General features: G+C 34.4%; 2 protein-coding genes and 1 long non-coding RNA gene across 4 annotated transcripts in view; 1 reads left to right on the top strand and 2 right to left on the bottom strand.

The window, feature by feature from the left end:
• Positions 1 to 4,280: 4,280 nt before the first annotated feature.
• On the bottom strand, positions 4,281 to 7,895 carry LOC116338264 (tubulin glycylase 3A-like). The gene is made up of 4 exons (XM_031763395.1): positions 6,209 to 7,895; positions 5,738 to 5,967; positions 5,388 to 5,673; positions 4,281 to 5,317 (listed from the first exon to the last, which is right to left on the bottom strand). Exons 1-4 carry the CDS (start codon positions 7,749 to 7,751, stop codon positions 4,281 to 4,283), a joined length of 3,096 nt encoding a protein of 1,031 aa, XP_031619255.1. The 5' UTR covers positions 7,752 to 7,895.
• Positions 7,896 to 10,068: 2,173 nt separating this feature from the next.
• LOC116338224 lies at positions 10,069 to 15,472 on the bottom strand. The gene is made up of 4 exons (XR_004200858.1): positions 15,102 to 15,472; positions 10,358 to 10,457; positions 10,256 to 10,299; positions 10,069 to 10,144 (listed from the first exon to the last, which is right to left on the bottom strand). It is a non-coding gene; the product is annotated as an uncharacterized LOC116338224 (long non-coding RNA).
• LOC116338220 (serine/threonine-protein kinase 24) overlaps positions 10,257 to 18,403 on the top strand; it is a 123,471-nt gene continuing 115,324 nt past the window's right edge. Inside the window, exons 1-3 of one of the 2 annotated variants that reach the window (XM_031763352.1) lie at positions 10,257 to 11,185; positions 17,459 to 17,507; positions 17,608 to 17,888. In XM_031763352.1, the coding sequence (XP_031619212.1) occupies positions 17,874 to 17,888 (15 nt within the window). In that variant the 5' untranslated portion in view covers positions 10,257 to 11,185; positions 17,459 to 17,507; positions 17,608 to 17,873. Of the gene's footprint in view, positions 11,186 to 17,458; positions 17,889 to 18,403 lie in introns of both variants that reach the window. The other variant, XM_031763351.1, reaches the window with a different exon arrangement.

Below are 18,403 nucleotides of genomic sequence, written 5' to 3'. Positions count from 1 at the left end.
TTTAACAGATAATTGTAAACTCGACATGACGTCCGGACGTGTTCGGTGTTCGATCGCACATACGAACGAACACAACGAACATTTCAATTTTTACGAACGATCGACCACAAAAACATATTTTTTCAATGTACGAACGAACGACCGACTATTCGTGCCCAGCTATGTATAGAAGGCTGTTAATTTTGTCCCTTGCATAACAAATAAATTCGAAGGACATAATATGCAATTAGTTTACAAGAGTGAAAACAAACTTGCAAATCTATTGGGTTCAAGTGTGAAGAATGTGGGATTGTATATTATGGTCAAACGAAAAGAACACTCGAGATACGTTTTACAGAACATTTAAGATGTATTCATAATAAAGAAGTATTGAAATCAGCTCTAGCAATGCATGCACACACCGAAAATCATTTCAACATTGACAATAAGCGTTTAATAAAACAAGTTACGGACGATAGACGGCTCGATGCTTATGAATCGTATTATATCAAAAAAGACAATAACAATTTAAATCAAGATGAAGGGAACGTAGAATCATGCCTACTCTCACTCATTTGCAATTTTTAAATGAAATGTGTGCGTTTTTATGTTACTGTTTATTGATACCGTTATCTACAATATTCTATTGTTTATTGAGTGCCGTCGGTGCTGGTGTAAATGAATTTTTTTTTGGACTTTTGGTTCATGCGATACGGACTTCACTTTTATATAAATGGGAGACATTAAAATATCCGCATACAGCTACGCAACACTGACGCTCTGTTGCCTGCGTACACTGTAGCGTGTACGCAGGCAACAGAGCGTCAGCGCTGCGTAGCCGCACGTAGCCGTATGCGGATATTTTTCTGTCTCTTTAATTATTGGAATGTTTTTTGCAAAGCATGGCAGTAGTGACAGTCGGGCAACGCAGCATTGAATAATGGCACAAATTTGTGCCATCAACCAATAGGGTTGCTCTAGTTCATCTGGTAACCGATGCGAGCGCTTCGGTCGTTTCTTGTCACTGCCGTGCTTTGGTTTTTTGTAACCAATTTGTAACTTTAGAATTGTGAAAGACATAAATGTACCATATTTTTTGCCATTTAAGATTTGCATTTCATAACGTGGCTTCAAATCAGGGAAAGTATAGATGCAAACGCAACAGACGAACAGACGCATCGCCGTTCACTCTATATTCTCAATTCATATGTTCATGCGTGCAGGCGACCGTGCATTTAGAGACGCACGCGTAAGTGTGAACAGCGACGAGTGTGTTGCGTCTGCATCTGCGTCTATAGTTTGTATCTTGTATAGAACTTTACGCGAACCGGTCCCTGCTTCAAATGCGACAAAAAAGTTTAAATTGGTAATATTTTGTTGGTCAAACGTTCTTTCACGTAGGTGATGACGAGGGTTCCTAGGGTTCGGATTAAATATTTTAAATATAAAATATTTTTAGGAACCCTCAACAATTTTGGAAATGAGGACCTTTTTTTTGCTCTTTACTTTTTTTGGCCGAGAAAATTCTTTCGATTTGCTAGGGTTTTTCGTCAAAAAAGTGAAGAGCAAAAAAAAACGATTTTATCCTCATTTGCTAGGTAATTTGGAGTTGAAAAATTCTTTCGATTTGCTAAGGATTTTCGACAAAGAAGTGAAGAGCAAAGAAAAAAAACGATTTTATCCCCATTTCCGACAAATTGTTGACTTCGTCAGGTTAGATAGATTTTTCTGGGACCCCCTACGGAATTTTGCCATCTAAAAAAATTTACGTCATCATCTATGGTTATTTCAATAAAACTCAATACAAAATTGCAGAAGAGTGTATAAAAAAAAATTCTCGAATTTTCCGATTTTAGAAGGCGTGTGCATTTTTTTTGGGGGGCAATATTTGTCAGTAAAATGGCATTCTTTGTGAAAGTTTAATCTCTAAAACATGCATATTCGGAATTTCAAACACCCAAAATATCATGTCAATGTAATTTTGAATATTTTTGTACGAATTTTATGACATTTTTCAGAAAATTTTGGACTATTTTTTTATATTTTTATGACATTTTTAGGGAATATTATGACCATTTTTGTATGACGTTTTTAGTATATTTAACTAGGTATTTAATGACACTTTTTGTATACTTTATAGATTTACCCCTCTTTAGGCTCCAATCGTTTCGTATAATGGGTATGTATCGAATTAATTCCAGTGTGGTTGGGATATCCAATTTTTCATTTAACACCATTTTCCGATCTAAACTACTGTAACGGATGATGGACGAAATTGAACTGAAAATACGTGGTTTTTTTTAAAAGCATTTCGGTTGTTTTCGGTCATCATTGCCACTTTTAATTGCTGTTGGAACCATTTTTTGATTTTGGATACGTTTTTAACATTTGTGATTAACTTTATGCATATACGTGTCGGGGTTATAATCGTAATGCATGTATATTCCATCAATGTTTTCTGTTATCGATCTGTCCGATTAATTGGCTGGGAATGATCAAATGTTTTTAAACTGCATGCATTTTAGAAATAAAATTTTCAGCCGTCCGTATACCCATCACAACACAAATTTAATATTAAATGAGGGTAAAACATGTAAACTCAAAGCGAGTATTGACGAAACATTTATTAATCGTTTTTTTAACCGTTTTTACCACACAAACATGACGATTTTATTGTTATAACACTTGTGTGAATTCACATTGGACTTTACATTTATTCTAAAGTTTGTGACGAGAATTTAAATGACTTAAACGTTGCTTTTTCTTATTCTAATTGCAACACAAACCATTGCGCATCTTGGGTTGTGTTGCAATTTTATTAAGAAAAGACAATGTTTAATAGACATTGTTTATTGTTTAAGTAATTTCAATTCTCGTCACAAACTTTTGTGGCTAATGTGAATTCACACAAACGATAAAACAATAAAATCGTCATGTTTGTCATGTGGGGTATATAAATCTCAATACTCGCTTTTAATATACGTGTTTTATCCTCATTTAATATTAAATTTGTGTTGTAATGGTTATACGGACGGCTGCAAAATGTATTTTCAAAATGCATGCAGTTTAAAAACATTTCAATGGCCAATTCCGGCGAAATTTTGTACTACACCCAAAGAGTTAGCAAGCGGGAAATTGAGATTGGACCTTAGTTCACCTAATTCAGCCATAGTTCAGGCCATTATTACGCTCCATCATAAATCTGTGGAGGCAAATTTCATGTTTGAGCCGATTTATATGGAAAATCAATCCGATGGATTAACTGGGAATGATCAAATGTTTTTAAATTACATCCATTTTAGAAATGAATTCTTCAGTCGTCCGTATAACCATCACAACACAACAATATTACTTAATATACATGGCGATAGTATTATTAAAACATTTATTATATAAAAATATATATGAATTTTGATTATAAAAAAAGACTTAATTCACTTCACTCACATTGAAATTTATTTTATCTTCGATTTTTATTTTTATCTTATGAACCGAATGTGTTTTATGCCAAAGTATTAGACTATCGTCAGTTAAGCAAGAATCAGAGGTATTGATTTCTGTAAATACAGATTAGTATGTACTTTGGATCTATTCAAAAAAAAAAAAACTCGAAAGATTTGTGAAAAGCAGTTGGAAACCACATCAACTAAAGATGCACACAGTTGAGCTTTCATAATTTAAAAGTAAATACAAGGTGGGCCAGAATAAGTGTCGTTTTTATATATGCTCAAAAAACGTATTGTTTTTTACTAAAATTGAACAAAAACTTAATTGGGATTTAGAAGAGGGTCCAAAATTTTAGATTCATGTTTTGGTTTTTATTCTTCCTCCATTTGCACGGACCACCAAACGCAAACGTCGTAAAAACGATTTACACGCGGCGCGCACCATTTCGATGGGAATATCGTTCCAAATCTTGACGTTTTTTGTGCAAATTCAAAACAAGTTGACGTTTCACATCCATTGCTATTGTAAAGTAAACAAGAACTGAGCAATACTGTGCATCGTCACAGTGGATTGCACAAACATGAATAAACATAACGGTGAACCAAAGGGTGATCGGAAAGCATTGTAGTTGAAATTACGTAGGTGCAAAAAAAGCGACACTTATTCTGGCCCACCCTGTACAGCAAATTGTTATATTTTTTAAGATTTTAATTTTATTTATTTTTCAGACAAAATAAACTAACCTAGTAAGTGAATATTCAGTATTGAGTGACTATCATTATAAACTATAATTATTTTGAAAGCAAAACTATAAATTGTAAAGTTCGTTAGCACATTTGCTGTAAATTCTTTACTTAGGTACTTTTACCTTTCAGCACACTACTATTTGTCGTTGATGGAACATTCATTTTCGGGCGATTATACTTGGACCGCCATGCTCTCAGGCTCATACCAACAGCGTAGAAATGTGAGTTATAGTAATTGCTATGAATGTTCATTTTTGATGGCATTCGATTCAACTGCAAGGTACTTTGACTTAAGTATTTTCGATATTCATTCGAATTGGTTGTTGGTTTCTCTCTAGAAGACGGCATCACTGTTTTCGCTGATTTCGATAACGTATTCACTGGCTTCAATTTACCTCGGATGCTGGCCACTCTTGGTGTTTCTTGTGATTGTTTGCGTGGTGATGATTTTGCTGATTCAACTGTCGCCAAATCATTTATTTCAATTTCAGGACCATATTTATTTCCAACACATTTAATTTTGCTTCGATCATCCTCCATCACTTCGTGATTTTCGATCTTTTTTTCTTCTGGTTCATTGATGGATATAAGCTTTGGGCCGCAGCTCGCATGACGACGAGACGAATCAGGCACTTTGCCCAATGGTTTTCGAGAGCTCAAGAGATTCTCTTTTTCCTTGATCTCATTATGTTTTGATGGATAGCGAGTCAATGCCAAATATGAGTTTAATCGACCCGACAACACTTTATCATTTTTCAAAACATTTTCCTTTTTTAGTTTGCCGAGTGACAGCAGTGCTTGATTTTTTCGTGCCGAATTCAATACCATTGGATTAGTATTTTCTTTGGCATCGTTAAAACCAATGAGCAATGAACGTGGCGATAGAATTGGCGTTTTTTCAGTTTCACCAATTAGCTGATCACGAACTGGTTTCATCGATAATTGAAAAGTTTTTCTGTCGATTTTTGATTTTACTTCCAGTTTTGGCTTTTCTTTTTTTCCAGTGCCATTTTTTAGCATCACTTGCGTTCCTTTCAGCACTAGATTAAGACCCAAATAAGCTGGAGCAGGCGGAATCACTTGACGATAAATCATCTCAAAATTACCAGTCGAAGCTTTTGGATCATCTCGATAATCAATTACGACTAGATTTCCATATGAAAAGTGGGCGATCCGTTAATGTTTTGAAAATAATATAAAAATAAGGTATCGTACCTTTAATAACATCTTCTAAACATTGTGGACATAGGCGTGCAGTTACACTTGTTGTGGCTCCCAAGTCTGGGGATGCATTTATCTCGATTAACCATGGTTGACAATCTTCGGATATCATAAAATCGGCACCATACAATTCAAACGTATTTGGTCTTCGATCCATCGAATCTTGAGAGCTTAACATTGTTCCGATTAACGCTTTTTGCATTCCAGGAAAAATACGTTCCGACCACATACTCGCCCTTCCGATCTGCCGTAAATATGCTTGAAACGTGTGATTATCCCACTTTAAAAAATCCAATTTAAAATTTTCATTAAATTATATTTAAAAAAAATTACCATCAACTGACCATATTCTCTCTAGGCAATCGCTCGTCACGCTGTTTTCCATTTGAATATCGTTTTTGAACCGCATGATTTGTTAAATGCACCGACTCATGAAAATTATCGAGGTCATACTCTTGTGAACTGAATCGCAGATAGCTCTCCTTGTACATGAAAATAACGAGTGGTTGTACGCTGGTTACCAAGAACCATTGCCTGATATCGAATTTACAGTTGTGAATTATCATGGGTCGTTCTGAGAATAATAATTAAAAAAAAAAATTTTTATTTTCCAACAAATTATGTACGTGAAAAAGAATTACTACTATTTCACTAGTTTGTAGTAAAGAACAAACAAGGACATAGCAATAATGCAATTTAAGATTGCAAATGAGTTGTTCGCATAAATGACGTGAGATTGATTTATTTAAACTTTTCACGTATTAAAAAATATAGTCCATGGCAAGCGTTGTTTTCGCATTTTATTTCGTAATTACCGATGTATTTTTGTAATACGTATCGTCCTTTATTAACGACTGGTGGATTAATATGTGCAATAATTTTTTTCAAATCGTTCATAAGGAGAATTCCTTTTCCTCGGCATCGGTTTGAAGGCTTTACAATCCAGATATTGAACACGCCATCGAGGAGAGCTTGAGGCCATACCTGTGTAATTTCATTCAAACATTGTTTGCATTCTTCCATTAAAAAATTCCATTGCATTGAATCGTCGGGCATTTGAAATGTTAAACGGTCTTGAGTGAGCATTTGGTAATGCATTAAAAATAATTCCCATTCATGGTTCCAAATACGTTCGGTATCTTCATCAATATCCAAATGATGGCAACATTTAACATAGGTTTTGCATTGTTTCAACGCAAAATGAATGCACGATATTGGAATTTGGCCGTTTTCAGTATACAAACATTCGGCCTCTTTATTCGCTGTTCGATCGACGAGAAATCGAAGTAGCGACATGCAAGCTGTCAATCGATAGTCATCGATAAATTCAGCTAAATCATCTGATGCACTATAGCTTCGCGGATAATATGTTTCCGATTTACCTTCTTCGAAAAACCAGTGTAAATCGCGCAATACATTGCATAGACCTTCTTTGGTTGTGAATGGGCTTTTGTGAAATTTATTAATCATTAAAGCTGGATTACGTGCAATGTCTATCCAATCGCATTTTTCTTTTCGAGCCGACCATAAAAAATCGATTGCCATGTGCTCCAGAAACCGTGACATAATATTTCGTTCACATTTTTGTATGTGTTGGCGTCGAGTCTCACCAGGTCGACGTTGTGGTAAATGTTGAGCCAAATCCTCCAAAATCACCTGACACGACCCATTCACCACCGAACGTCGATGTATATCCAATTTTTCAACCCATCCACGTTGCACCAAACTCTTGCGAATCGAATAAAAACAACCGCGAATCGTAAAGATTTTATGATTTTTTATAGCTTCTTGAGCTTTCTTTCGTAACTCGTTCAGACGTTCGGTGGTTATCCAATTTCGTCGCTCTAAATACGAAACACGTTTTAAAGTTGTTTGAGCGCTATCATCAACGCTACTGCATAAGCATGTACTTTCGGAATATCCGGTGCAACTTGAATAAACCATTGTTCCTTGCGTTTTATATACATCGGGGATTTGATCGAGCGGATTTGAATCATCAGATTTTAGTTTGATATCACTTTTATCATCATTTTTCACATTTTCATCGCACCCATTCTTGTTAACATTCTCTTTATTCTTTTCCGCGTTTTCGTTCTCAATTTCTACACATTTTTCGTCGTTACAGTGGATGTTTTCATCGGTTTGAGTCAAATTTGGCGTCACTTTGTCGTCGTCTTTCGATTTATTCGAATTTGATTGGTGATCAGGGTCAATGCGAACTGAACGTGGTGAAGATAGAGTTACTGTAGCTTTTTTTAACAGTTTCGACGGTCGACTAGTATCTAGATTCGACGACGATGTCCTTGATCCATTTGCTGGAATTGTTTTCGGTTCAATTGATTTTAATTTGGCTGTCATTGTTCGCACTATATAACTTTATTTTAAAATGGGAATATAGAACTCAACAACAGCAACACAAATGCCAAAAATGCTTGTGCTCAAACCGAATTTTGAATACGGATATTCAAAGTGGAAAATCGAAAAATTCAATTGAATTTACGGTTGAATGACAATCTCAAATAATATTGTTATAAATTGATGAAACATGCCAATAAATCGGCAATGTATTTGCCACAATGAATTCAAATACACAATTGAGCGAGAGAAAGACTTCAAAATAAATGCAAATACGAATGAAAGGAAATAACGCGGAAATGCCTCTAATCGTTTTACGTGACTGACTCCGACTGAACTCCTGGGAAAAAAATTCCAAAAATGGTACCGAACACAAATAACAAAACTCACACAATACAGAGAAAGAAAATGAAAAAAAAAATATTACAAAAACAACAACAGAAAGTTTTTTTCCCTATTACCAACCAGATGAGTGCAATATGCGAGTGCGAGTCGAACACAGCACTAGACAACAACAAATTTCAATTAATTTCGCTGTAGTTCAGTCAAGTTGTGAATAAGAAAATGGCATGTATGTGTGTGCCGTGCCAATTGCAAATCAAGAACTTAATTTCTGAAGAAAATGTAAGCACCCGAATTTATGACGACAACAAAAAACCGCATATATCAGTTCTCAAATGATGATTGAAAATTGTGTGAGTTAGCGCTATTTTTATTCATATTTCCTTTTATCGAAAAGTTCAAACAACTTCCCCGACCAACTCCAACATAATCACAATTCACCTGAATTGTACTGAATAGCAACAGCAATGATTAATTTGTAAGAATCGAACGGGCGCGCGTTCCATTCAAACACGCATATTTTCAGGCGTTATTCAAATACCGTGTGTGTGTGCAAGCAAAAATTAATCGACGCGCCATCGAACAAAACCTTCATATATCAATCCATCTTTCGAGCCAACTGTACATAGCGGGTACACTTTGGCTGCATGTGAAAAAAAAAGGAAATTTGAATGTAACGCCAAAGCAACGTGGAAAAATCGCGCGTTTCGCATCATTTGATCAGCATATTTTCGGTTGATGTATGTGTGTGTTGTTTATTATTGTTTCTATTTTACCGTACATAGGCAAAAGTATGGAGAAAAAAAAGGAGGGCTCGATGAAGGTTACGAATGTTTGCTCAATTGTGTGCAGAGCTACACACTTTGACGGCGCTATAAATAGATCACACACATCGTGTATACAACGCGAAAGGAAAAAGTGGAAAAATTCAATAGTGCAATAACCTGATTATGATGACCTACTTATTCACACCGATACAATAATATCCTTTTTTCCTAGTTTTTCCTATAGTTTCATGTATTTTGTGGTTTGGTCATAATCATACGTCCTCAGCAGAGGTCCGAGGGGTCCGATTTCCCCCCCCCCCCCCCTCCCTGACGAAGTGTAACCCTTAAAAATGTTCAAAGAATTCTTTCAATTTGCTAGGGATTTTGATCAAAAAAGTGAAGACCTTTTTTTTTTGCTCAACAACTTTAGAAATGGAAGAAAATCTTTGAAATTGCTAGGGTTTTTCGCGAGAAATTCTTCCGATTTGTTAGGGATTTTCGTCAAAAAAGTGGACTGCAAAAAAAAACAAGAAAAGTACACTTTTCGCAAAATACACTTCACTTTTTTGCTTACTCCTCTCGATTTTTTTCAATTACGCCCCCTTAATTTTTTCCCTTGAGGACGTATGTGCATAATGCCATAGTATACCGAAACTAATTCCATGAAAGTAAATTTCTCGGAATTTATTATCTATTTTGCAAACCAAAATCCAAATATTTTTTTAAAATTTCATCAAATTCAAAATATTATGAATTTTTTCTGCAAAAAATGATTTTTATAAATGTGTAACATCCACTTTACTGGGGGCATGTGTATATAAATACGCACTATGTGCTTAGATATATACAACGACCATATGTCAATTTGTCCACATTTATACAGTACTGCCGTAAGTTTTACGGAACGGTTTATTTTTGTCTGAAACTCACTGCATGCACCAAAACCAAAACATATCGCTTCAGATTGTCATTGTATTTCATTTGTGTCAAACGCTTCCAATATTTCTTATTTGAAAGGTAAAAATTAGATCTTATTTACGGATCATTTCTGCACAACTTTGCAAATACAATACAAAAGAAAAAAAAATTCAAGTGAATATTATTGAAATCAATTTGACATGTTTTCTGCAAAAAAAAAAATACAATAAAATTGTTTGATTTTCTTTCGAAAGCCAATTTGTTGTTTTATTTCAATTTCATTCATTCCATTGGTGTTTCAGAAATCATCGTTTCAAAAGTGCAGCTGTCAATCCAATCATACGTGCAGATGGCGCGTCGATACCGTCTCTTTGGAATATAAACACAAACATAAAGTTATATAAACTGAACACTTTTTTTTCGTCAGTCAAATTTATCAGCCAAACAATTGACGAAATAAAAAAAAATTGTTTATACGACCTGATTTTTTTCTGGCAAATCAAAACATCATTGTCAAAGTGCGTCTGAAAAAAATGTGTGCGATAATTCGATCATTGCGTAAAACATAACGATAGAACGTACATCAACAACAAAACTGTTCGTTTATACTTCCAATGAACTTTCTGCTGCTGCTGCTGTCTAGCTTTGCCTGCTGACAATATTTTCCATGATAGAGACTTGTCTGAAATGTCAAAAAAAATATAAACGTAATACACATACTTCATAATAGTTGAACATTAAATTAGCTACCATTCGAAATGAGAAAAACACATACAAACACATAGAGAGAGAGAAAAGCATAGCGAGTGTGAAGTGAATAAGCGAAAAAAATAATAATCAAAAACTAGTAGTGAAGCGAAGAAAATTCAGAAAAGTCAAGAAAACGACTCTCGTCAGTGCACAAAAATTTGGATCAAACTCAATAAACAAAAAAAAAGAAGAAATAATCTCGCGGTGACAGATGCAAATGCATGAACACACAGTGAATAAACAAGAGAAAAAAAGTGTTTGTATGAATATATAAAATAGACGGAAGACAAGGGGACGACTGAAATTCAATGTAGTTCGGAATGCTTTTGAAGTCGATTCGAATTGGCTAGTGTCCGAGAAAAGCGCGGTGTTTGTGTGCGTTTGATTTTTCTTACTGTGATTTTTGTTTTGTCATGAAAATCTAATGGAAATTTTAAAATTCAAAACCATATAGTTTTCGCGGAATAGAATTGATTGAAAAAAACGCACCGAATCAAAGGCAAATAAGCCGCGCAATTATTTCAAGTGCTTGATATTGTTCTGTGATCGTGACAATAATGGATGTAATTGCCAGTGTTGAAAAAGTTAATTTGTAATTAAATTCGTAGCGAAGATAGAAGTTTGTTTTTTGTTTCAAGATATACACAGTTTTTGAAAACGGTGAGTGTGTGCGTGTAAGGCAAGAGTGGCGAGGTCTTCCAAATGAAATATAGTGCGCTTTTAATAAGCGTGTGTTATTTTTTTTATTGATCGTAATGTTGAAATGAATGGTATCGTTAGAGATAGAATCGTTTGCTTCTGGTTTTTGGTGAGGAAGTTTAGGTGAAAGATTTACGACTTTTTGGCAAACGCAAATAAAATGTCAGCGTCTAATCAAGGTTATTGTTGCATGAAAGAAAAAGAAAATACATAAAAGACATTGTTGACAATTGCATTGAAGCATTGTGTGAACTACTTGCGTGTGCTTGTGTATTTGTGCATATGTTTGATTATGACGCAATTTGACAAAAAAAAAAAAAAACAGAACGATAATTTTAAGTACAAATTGTATTACATTGGCAGTCGTTTATAGTTTATGCTCATTGATCATCGTCATTGCGTATGTGTCTCCGTGTGTGTCTGTGTGTGTAATTCGAAGAGAACATATCGCATTTTGAAGGTGAATTGATGACAATAAAAAGATTCGAGTCACCAAATAGAAGGCACGTACACCGTACAACACCTGAAGAATGTTCTTGTTTTCTGTCAATGTTTTTTTTTTTCAATTCGATCGCCTCGTATCTTCATGCCTATATACAATTTGTGTTTTCGGCTTTTTGGGCCCCACAGCTACATCTATATTTGTCCATTCTTTCGGTAGAATCTTGCGTTATATGTTCTCTCTTTCTCTTCGTGTCGTTCTGACGTTTCTTCTCATCGAATTCAATTGAAGTATTCAAATTCACATCTACATATTTGAATATAGTTTTTTTTTTCTTTTTTTCGTCATCATCCGTATGAACACAGTGACGAAAGAGAACCGCAGCACATATAAGAAACCTACATAAAATTCATACAAAACCGAAACAAAAGAAGAACTCTCTCACACGGTGTGCACACACATATAGAAATAGACAGACAAACGTGCACGCAACGCGCCAACAACAATACATAAACGAAAGAAAGAGAGAAGAATAGCAAGAGACCAAGATAGAGAACGAGAGACTAAAGTGCTCATCCGATGTTACAGCTCAATAGAAATCATATCACATTGCTTTTGAATTGGTTGCCGTTGTTATTGTTCGGCATTTTTTTCTTTCTTGTTATCTTCTGTCTCCTTCTGCCTTATGCACAACTTACCTTTATAAAATCGTTTTGGTTTTTTTTTATTTGTGTTTTGTGTCGAAGCAAATCAACTCCAGATATGAAAAAGAGCATTTTACTGAATTGTGAAATGAATAAAAATATAAGAAAAGATATGAAAGAACACAGTAAATTAATAACAATAATAATTATATGAATAATAAGAATTCCAAAAGCAATAGAGAGACAGAGGAGAAAAAATCTGCTCCGTTTTCAATCTTTAAACAAGAACACATACACGCACGCCAAATTCAACTCGCATGCAATCCATCAAACAAGAAACACATTTTTTTGCTAAAAGAAAGACTCACACACACACTGCCTAGATAGAAGAAGGCAGAATTGTTTTCAACCCGAATCCGATGCGATATCATGAGGAAAAAAATGTACAAATACTATCTGCCTCCGCTCTCTCTCTCTCTCTCTCTCTCTCTCTCTCTCTCTCTCTCTCAGCAACAGAAACAATGGCACTTTGTTCATTTACAGCGTCATGTTATTGGTCCCTATGTGCAAATTGAAATTGCTATCTATATATAGTATTTCGCAGTTGTCGGATCTCCGTTCTCGTTTTTTTTCTCGCAAAAAAGAAAGAGATATCATAAACAACTGCTAGTCGATAGAGGATGAGTCAATGTTTAATTTAGCGCCTCAAACTACACGACTCATCATTTTATTATACGGAATCTACAGAGCAAACATCCACAATTTCTTCATTTCCCTCTTGTTTCACCTATAAACATGTTTACTGGTTATTTTTCTTTCTCTTTCCATCTCTTTCTCTTTGGCTCTCTTTCTGTTGTTCCGTTCTTCTCATAAGCTAGGATGTTACTTAGTTTCATCAATCGATAGAGGACGATTTAGTTTATATGTCGAAAATGTTTTGGTTCCGATGTACGCGCAAGTACCAGTGTGTATGTTCGTTTGTGTGTGGTGTTAGTGGAAAATTTAATGACATCTATCGCAAAGATTAGATTTATTTGTATTTTTATTACGATTGCGTCATTATATGTGCTTAGCCGATGTGTATATGGATTGAACAGCAAATAAAAAAAAACATTGAATCGATAATACACTATCGGTCGCGTTCTCTGTCTCAATGGCCCGTAATATCTCGTGAGACTGGGTTTCAGTACGCATCTCACCGAAAGTACATAAATGTACACTGTACAGACAAAATAACATAATGTACATTGTACACATTCGAATGATATGTATGTGAGAGAGAGGAACCGAGTGAGAAGAGTAAAAAGAACAAGAAGTGGAAGAAGAAAAAAAATCACGCGGTTAATACATACTTTATGTGTACTTATGCTCATCGTATGTGGTACACGCAATGCGTAACGTTTCCGAACAACTTGAGACCAACACATTTAGAATAAGAAACAATCCATCCTTCAAAATGTCGATTGAATCGAAAGCGATTCTATGCCATCACATTAAACCCGACCAAAATTGGACACCAAAATAATTGATGTTTACGCAAGATATTTATAAATTCCATATTGTCGCACTGCGTTTGTTTGCATTTACAAGAATCGAAATTACATCAGTGCTTGTTGTGTTTCGTTGACATTTTAAATGATCTTGCGTTCTGGGTTTTGTTTGCGTGTGTTCAACATTTTGTGCTATTTATATATCCGCATATAAAAATTGGCCAATCTCCACTTTACTGGTTCATTAATCTCTAACTCGTTCAACAATCACAGGCCTAATTCAGACCTTGATAAGTGGCATGAGGCTTTTATCATTTTCACTTTAAGTAGTAACCCACTGGTCGATAAAAGTTTTGGCCATTTTGCCAAAAAATATTGCTAGCATTCGCATTTTATGTTATACTATATGGATATAACCAACGATACTCTCATATTTTCGGTCAATATACTCAAATGTTGTTAATATACAATGATATTCAATCGCTTCGGATAGAACAAAACACGTCTTATGCCTACCCATTTCGGTCACACCGAAAATAATTATCATTTAGTCTCCGGAATAGACGTTCTCGGTGAAGATGTTTGTGGTTTGGCAATGTTTGTGCTCGTTTTATGTAGTCCATACAGATTAGGGTAGTGTTTCGATAACATACAAATGGTGCGATTAGATTCGGTTGGCAAGCGTGTGTATTTATTTAATGCAAACGACAAAACTCCACATATATATGAGACTCAATTTACATCGAAACTAAGTAACACTCGTATTTCATTATTGTCAACGAGGTGTTTCTTGTACATGTTTTTATACTCGTTCCCGGTCCGCTTGCTCATACTTTTTGATTCCGTCATTCTTATCAATTTGGTATTTTTGCGATAAGATACTTTAATTCCGCAAGTGAAAAAAAAACCGTACAAAAAGAACGACGTGAACAGAACAAAAGCCGCGCTCGCCATAGCAATACCATTAAATGTCGTTTACTTGGCAAAATACATCCAGCAAACTTCAATAATTGTCATCGTTGCTTTTGTTTCACAACGTTCAAATATACAACTATAATATATTACTTTTTTCTCTTGATATAAAGAGGCTGTGTTTTAAGTTGACATCACACATCAAATGAATGAGCAAGCACAAAGACTGTATATAGTCTACACACCAAAAAAAAAATATGAATGAAGTAAGAGTTTCCTTTGTGTTCCAGCCCAGAAAAATAAATGTGAAGCAAGAAAAGAATTGAGCAGCCACTCACTCATTTTTACTTGCTTCGCCTATTTATTAATAATTCAGGTGTTGGTTTTACCTTAATTGGCGACTGTTTACATGTGCTGTTCCCGTGTATATGTTCTTTCCATAACATACTCGGTGTCGATGTTTAAAACAAAGGGGAGATTCGTATTTGCATACAAAATGTATTTGCCTAGTCTATATTAAAGACATTTTCATCGTTATGATGATGCTAATCAAGATTGTTGTGCACAAAATTGAGAAATTAGTCTTTCTTTACATGAATGGGATGCGATGCGCCGATGTTGATGCGCAAAATAGTACAATCTCCGAAAAACACATGCACCCACTGACAAAATGTGATTGTACATATATTTGGATGTGTGTGATATTAAAACCACAATTATTCAAGCGTAACCTCACAATGACACCAATTTCTGGTAATGCCAAACACTGAATCACTGAATTTCAACGTATGACTCGATTTTATATTTTGAGTACGGTATATTGTCAACACTGAAATTAGCTTAATTCAACGTACTATCTTATCAGATGAGCCTCTTTTCAATGAAGCGAAATGTATTATTTCTTTTAAGTAATTTTGCCTCTGGATTCTCACATTTGCATTGCACAAATTAAAACATGATGATACAGAGAAAGAGAGAGAGAGAGGAATCAAAAGAATCAACGACGTCAAAACAATGACGATTTTATGTTTTTGAATAAATACGGAAGAATATTTTCGAATGTACACGCGAATGCACATTTTCAGACGTTCATCTTTGCATATCACAATACCATTCTCAATCTGAAATGTAGCCGCTTGCCGTAACAATGCTGTTTTATTGCTTGTTTCGCCTATTGAAATTTCTTCGTTTTTATATAAATGCTACTTTTCAATTTGATTCGTTGCCTCTATTCGTGTTCCTTGTTATTTGTTTGTTTGTTTTTTGTGTATGCACTGCATACTATGCAGTTTCGTAAATTTGCATATCACAATCGTCTCTTTCTAACTTTAAATCAAATTCGACGGTATTTCGATTTCGGATAGAACTCTTTCATTCTAACTTCTAACATTGACTATGTGTTTATTACTCTTTTTTTCTCTATTGACCTCGACTAATGATTAGCATTTACTTCTAACTTTTCTTCGCGCCATTTTTTACTCAGTCTAACAATTTTATTATCGTTTCATTTGCATTCATTTGATTCTTATTGCAGTTTCTGTTTATTTTTTTTTCGTACGCGTTCAAGTCGTCATAAGTCCATTGTTTATGAACATTCCTTTCAGAATTTACGATATGGCGTGTTATTTTCAAGAATTCAATTGAGTTTCAATGACGGTTTCAGTTTGTGAATATGCACATATCAAGCGATTAGATACACTTCAAAAACTGCTCTTCATTAACAATTAATATTTCGAGGTTGAATCGCTAATTCGATCGATATTCAACAGGGTTGGAAATTTTGGATTTTAAATCAAAATCAAAAATGATTTCATCTAAAAAAAATTGTTGACCAACTCCAAAATCCAAGAAATATGTTGGAAATTATAAATTGTACATGAAAAAGATACCAAAAATGTGTATTTTATTTCAGTTTATTCAAACCAAAACACAAAAAATCAAATAAATTGATTTTAGCTGCATCATCTTAAATCAAGATTTTTTGAATGATTTGCTGATTTGTGAAATCATTTGATCTCAAACCTGATAACCCTGCTATTCAAGTCATTTCAAAAGTTCAAATAATTGAGTAAAGCATTGTTTCAACACAAGATTCTCGCTCAAATTCAAGCAGACGCATATTCATTTCTATAGTAAATTATTAAACCACTTAAATATTAAAATTAATATGTTACAATGTTTGTCGCGAGCGCACTTAGATACAAAATCCTAACACACACCACAGATATGGCTTTTTGCCCTTTTGGATTTCCATTTAAAATTATATCCCATTTTCTGACTAACTTTTTGTACAAGATTCTCAAGGAATTAACGAATTACTACAAATACTTCTTGTATAAACTAACTGTCATCTCATTTATCATAGGATGTATTTGAAAGTATTTCGAAAAACCCAAAAACCGCACACAAACACAGACAAATAGTTTAAGTGCATAAGAGAGAACTTTAAAGTAACCTCCATGATTTGCGTTGCATAATTTTGGTCGTAAAAATTGGAGTAGGGCAAATTTGTTAGATATTGCAAAGTTCTGTCATTAAGTTTCAAAGTCTCTTTAAGAAACTGTGCCTTCTTTCATCTTTGTGCACATTTTAAACTGCAAATCAAAGAAGATGGCTTGGTTTTTTCGTCGGTAAATCTTTTTTTGAAGTGGCATAGTTTCCAATATATCAACTCATAAAGTTCGTAACCGAAACACTAAAGAAACATTCTTAATCTATTTTTTTTTTTCATTCTCTCTCGTTTCAGCGCTTCAATTCGCTCAAAAGGAATCATTGCAGTCGCAGCTTTTTATGTCGTATTTATAATTTTTCTTCGTTATTTTAGTTTCATTCTTCTTCCATTTTATTTTTCGGTTGAAAAAATTTTTTGAAATTTTTTTTTATTTTGTGTGACAGTGAAGAAGATAGAGAAGAAAATTCCGACTTCCGTTTTTTATGTGCCTCATATTATTATTCTTTTTATTCGTTGAAACCACTTAATTTATGTGCCAGATCAACGAAAACCGCAGATTCGTTTTAATCAACATTTTTTTGTGAACAAAGCTTTTTATTTTATTTGCCTAACAAAATATCTTAAAAGTGCGACAAAATACATCATAAGCTGATTTTACTTATTCCACATCGTGCTTCTACTGCTGTTGCTATCGGATTAAAACGTCAACATGGCTTGGACAGAGGTGAGTTTGATCTTTTGTTATCTTTATTTTTTTTTAGCCGCACAGAAGAATGAAAAAATGTTTCCAACTGTGACAGTTTGACAGTTGAAATTTTTCTGAGGTGAATGAAAATGACAAGTAGTTTGGGAAATAAAAAATGAGAAACTGAAAAACTTTTGATGAAACGTCAAAATGAAAAAGACAATCGCAAAAACCACCCTCGGACACATATATGCAAAATTCATTTGCGTTCGATGCAAACAATGTACAAAATGCAATAAACCACCCACAGTGCACCAATCGGCCATTAAACTACGTGAGCACTCTCTACATCATGCATCTGCCGTTCGAATAGAATATCCGATAAGCAAACATTTCAAACCGTATGCCTTAAACCAATAGCCAGCAAAAACATGCACATATACACACGAGCGGGAGAAAAATGGAAAATACCAAAAATCGAACAACAGTTTTTAGTTCAATTTAGGTGTCGCACTGCAGCAAAAATACTTGTTTGCTTTGGCATTAAATCCAAA

The sequence above is a fragment of the Contarinia nasturtii genome, unplaced genomic scaffold (genome assembly GCF_009176525.2).
Source record: "Contarinia nasturtii isolate CC-2019 unplaced genomic scaffold, AAFC_CNas_1.1 Cnas_scaffold_350, whole genome shotgun sequence".
Classification (NCBI taxonomy): Eukaryota; Metazoa; Arthropoda; class Insecta; order Diptera; family Cecidomyiidae; genus Contarinia; species Contarinia nasturtii.
This window is presented reverse-complemented; position numbering and strand designations above follow the sequence as displayed.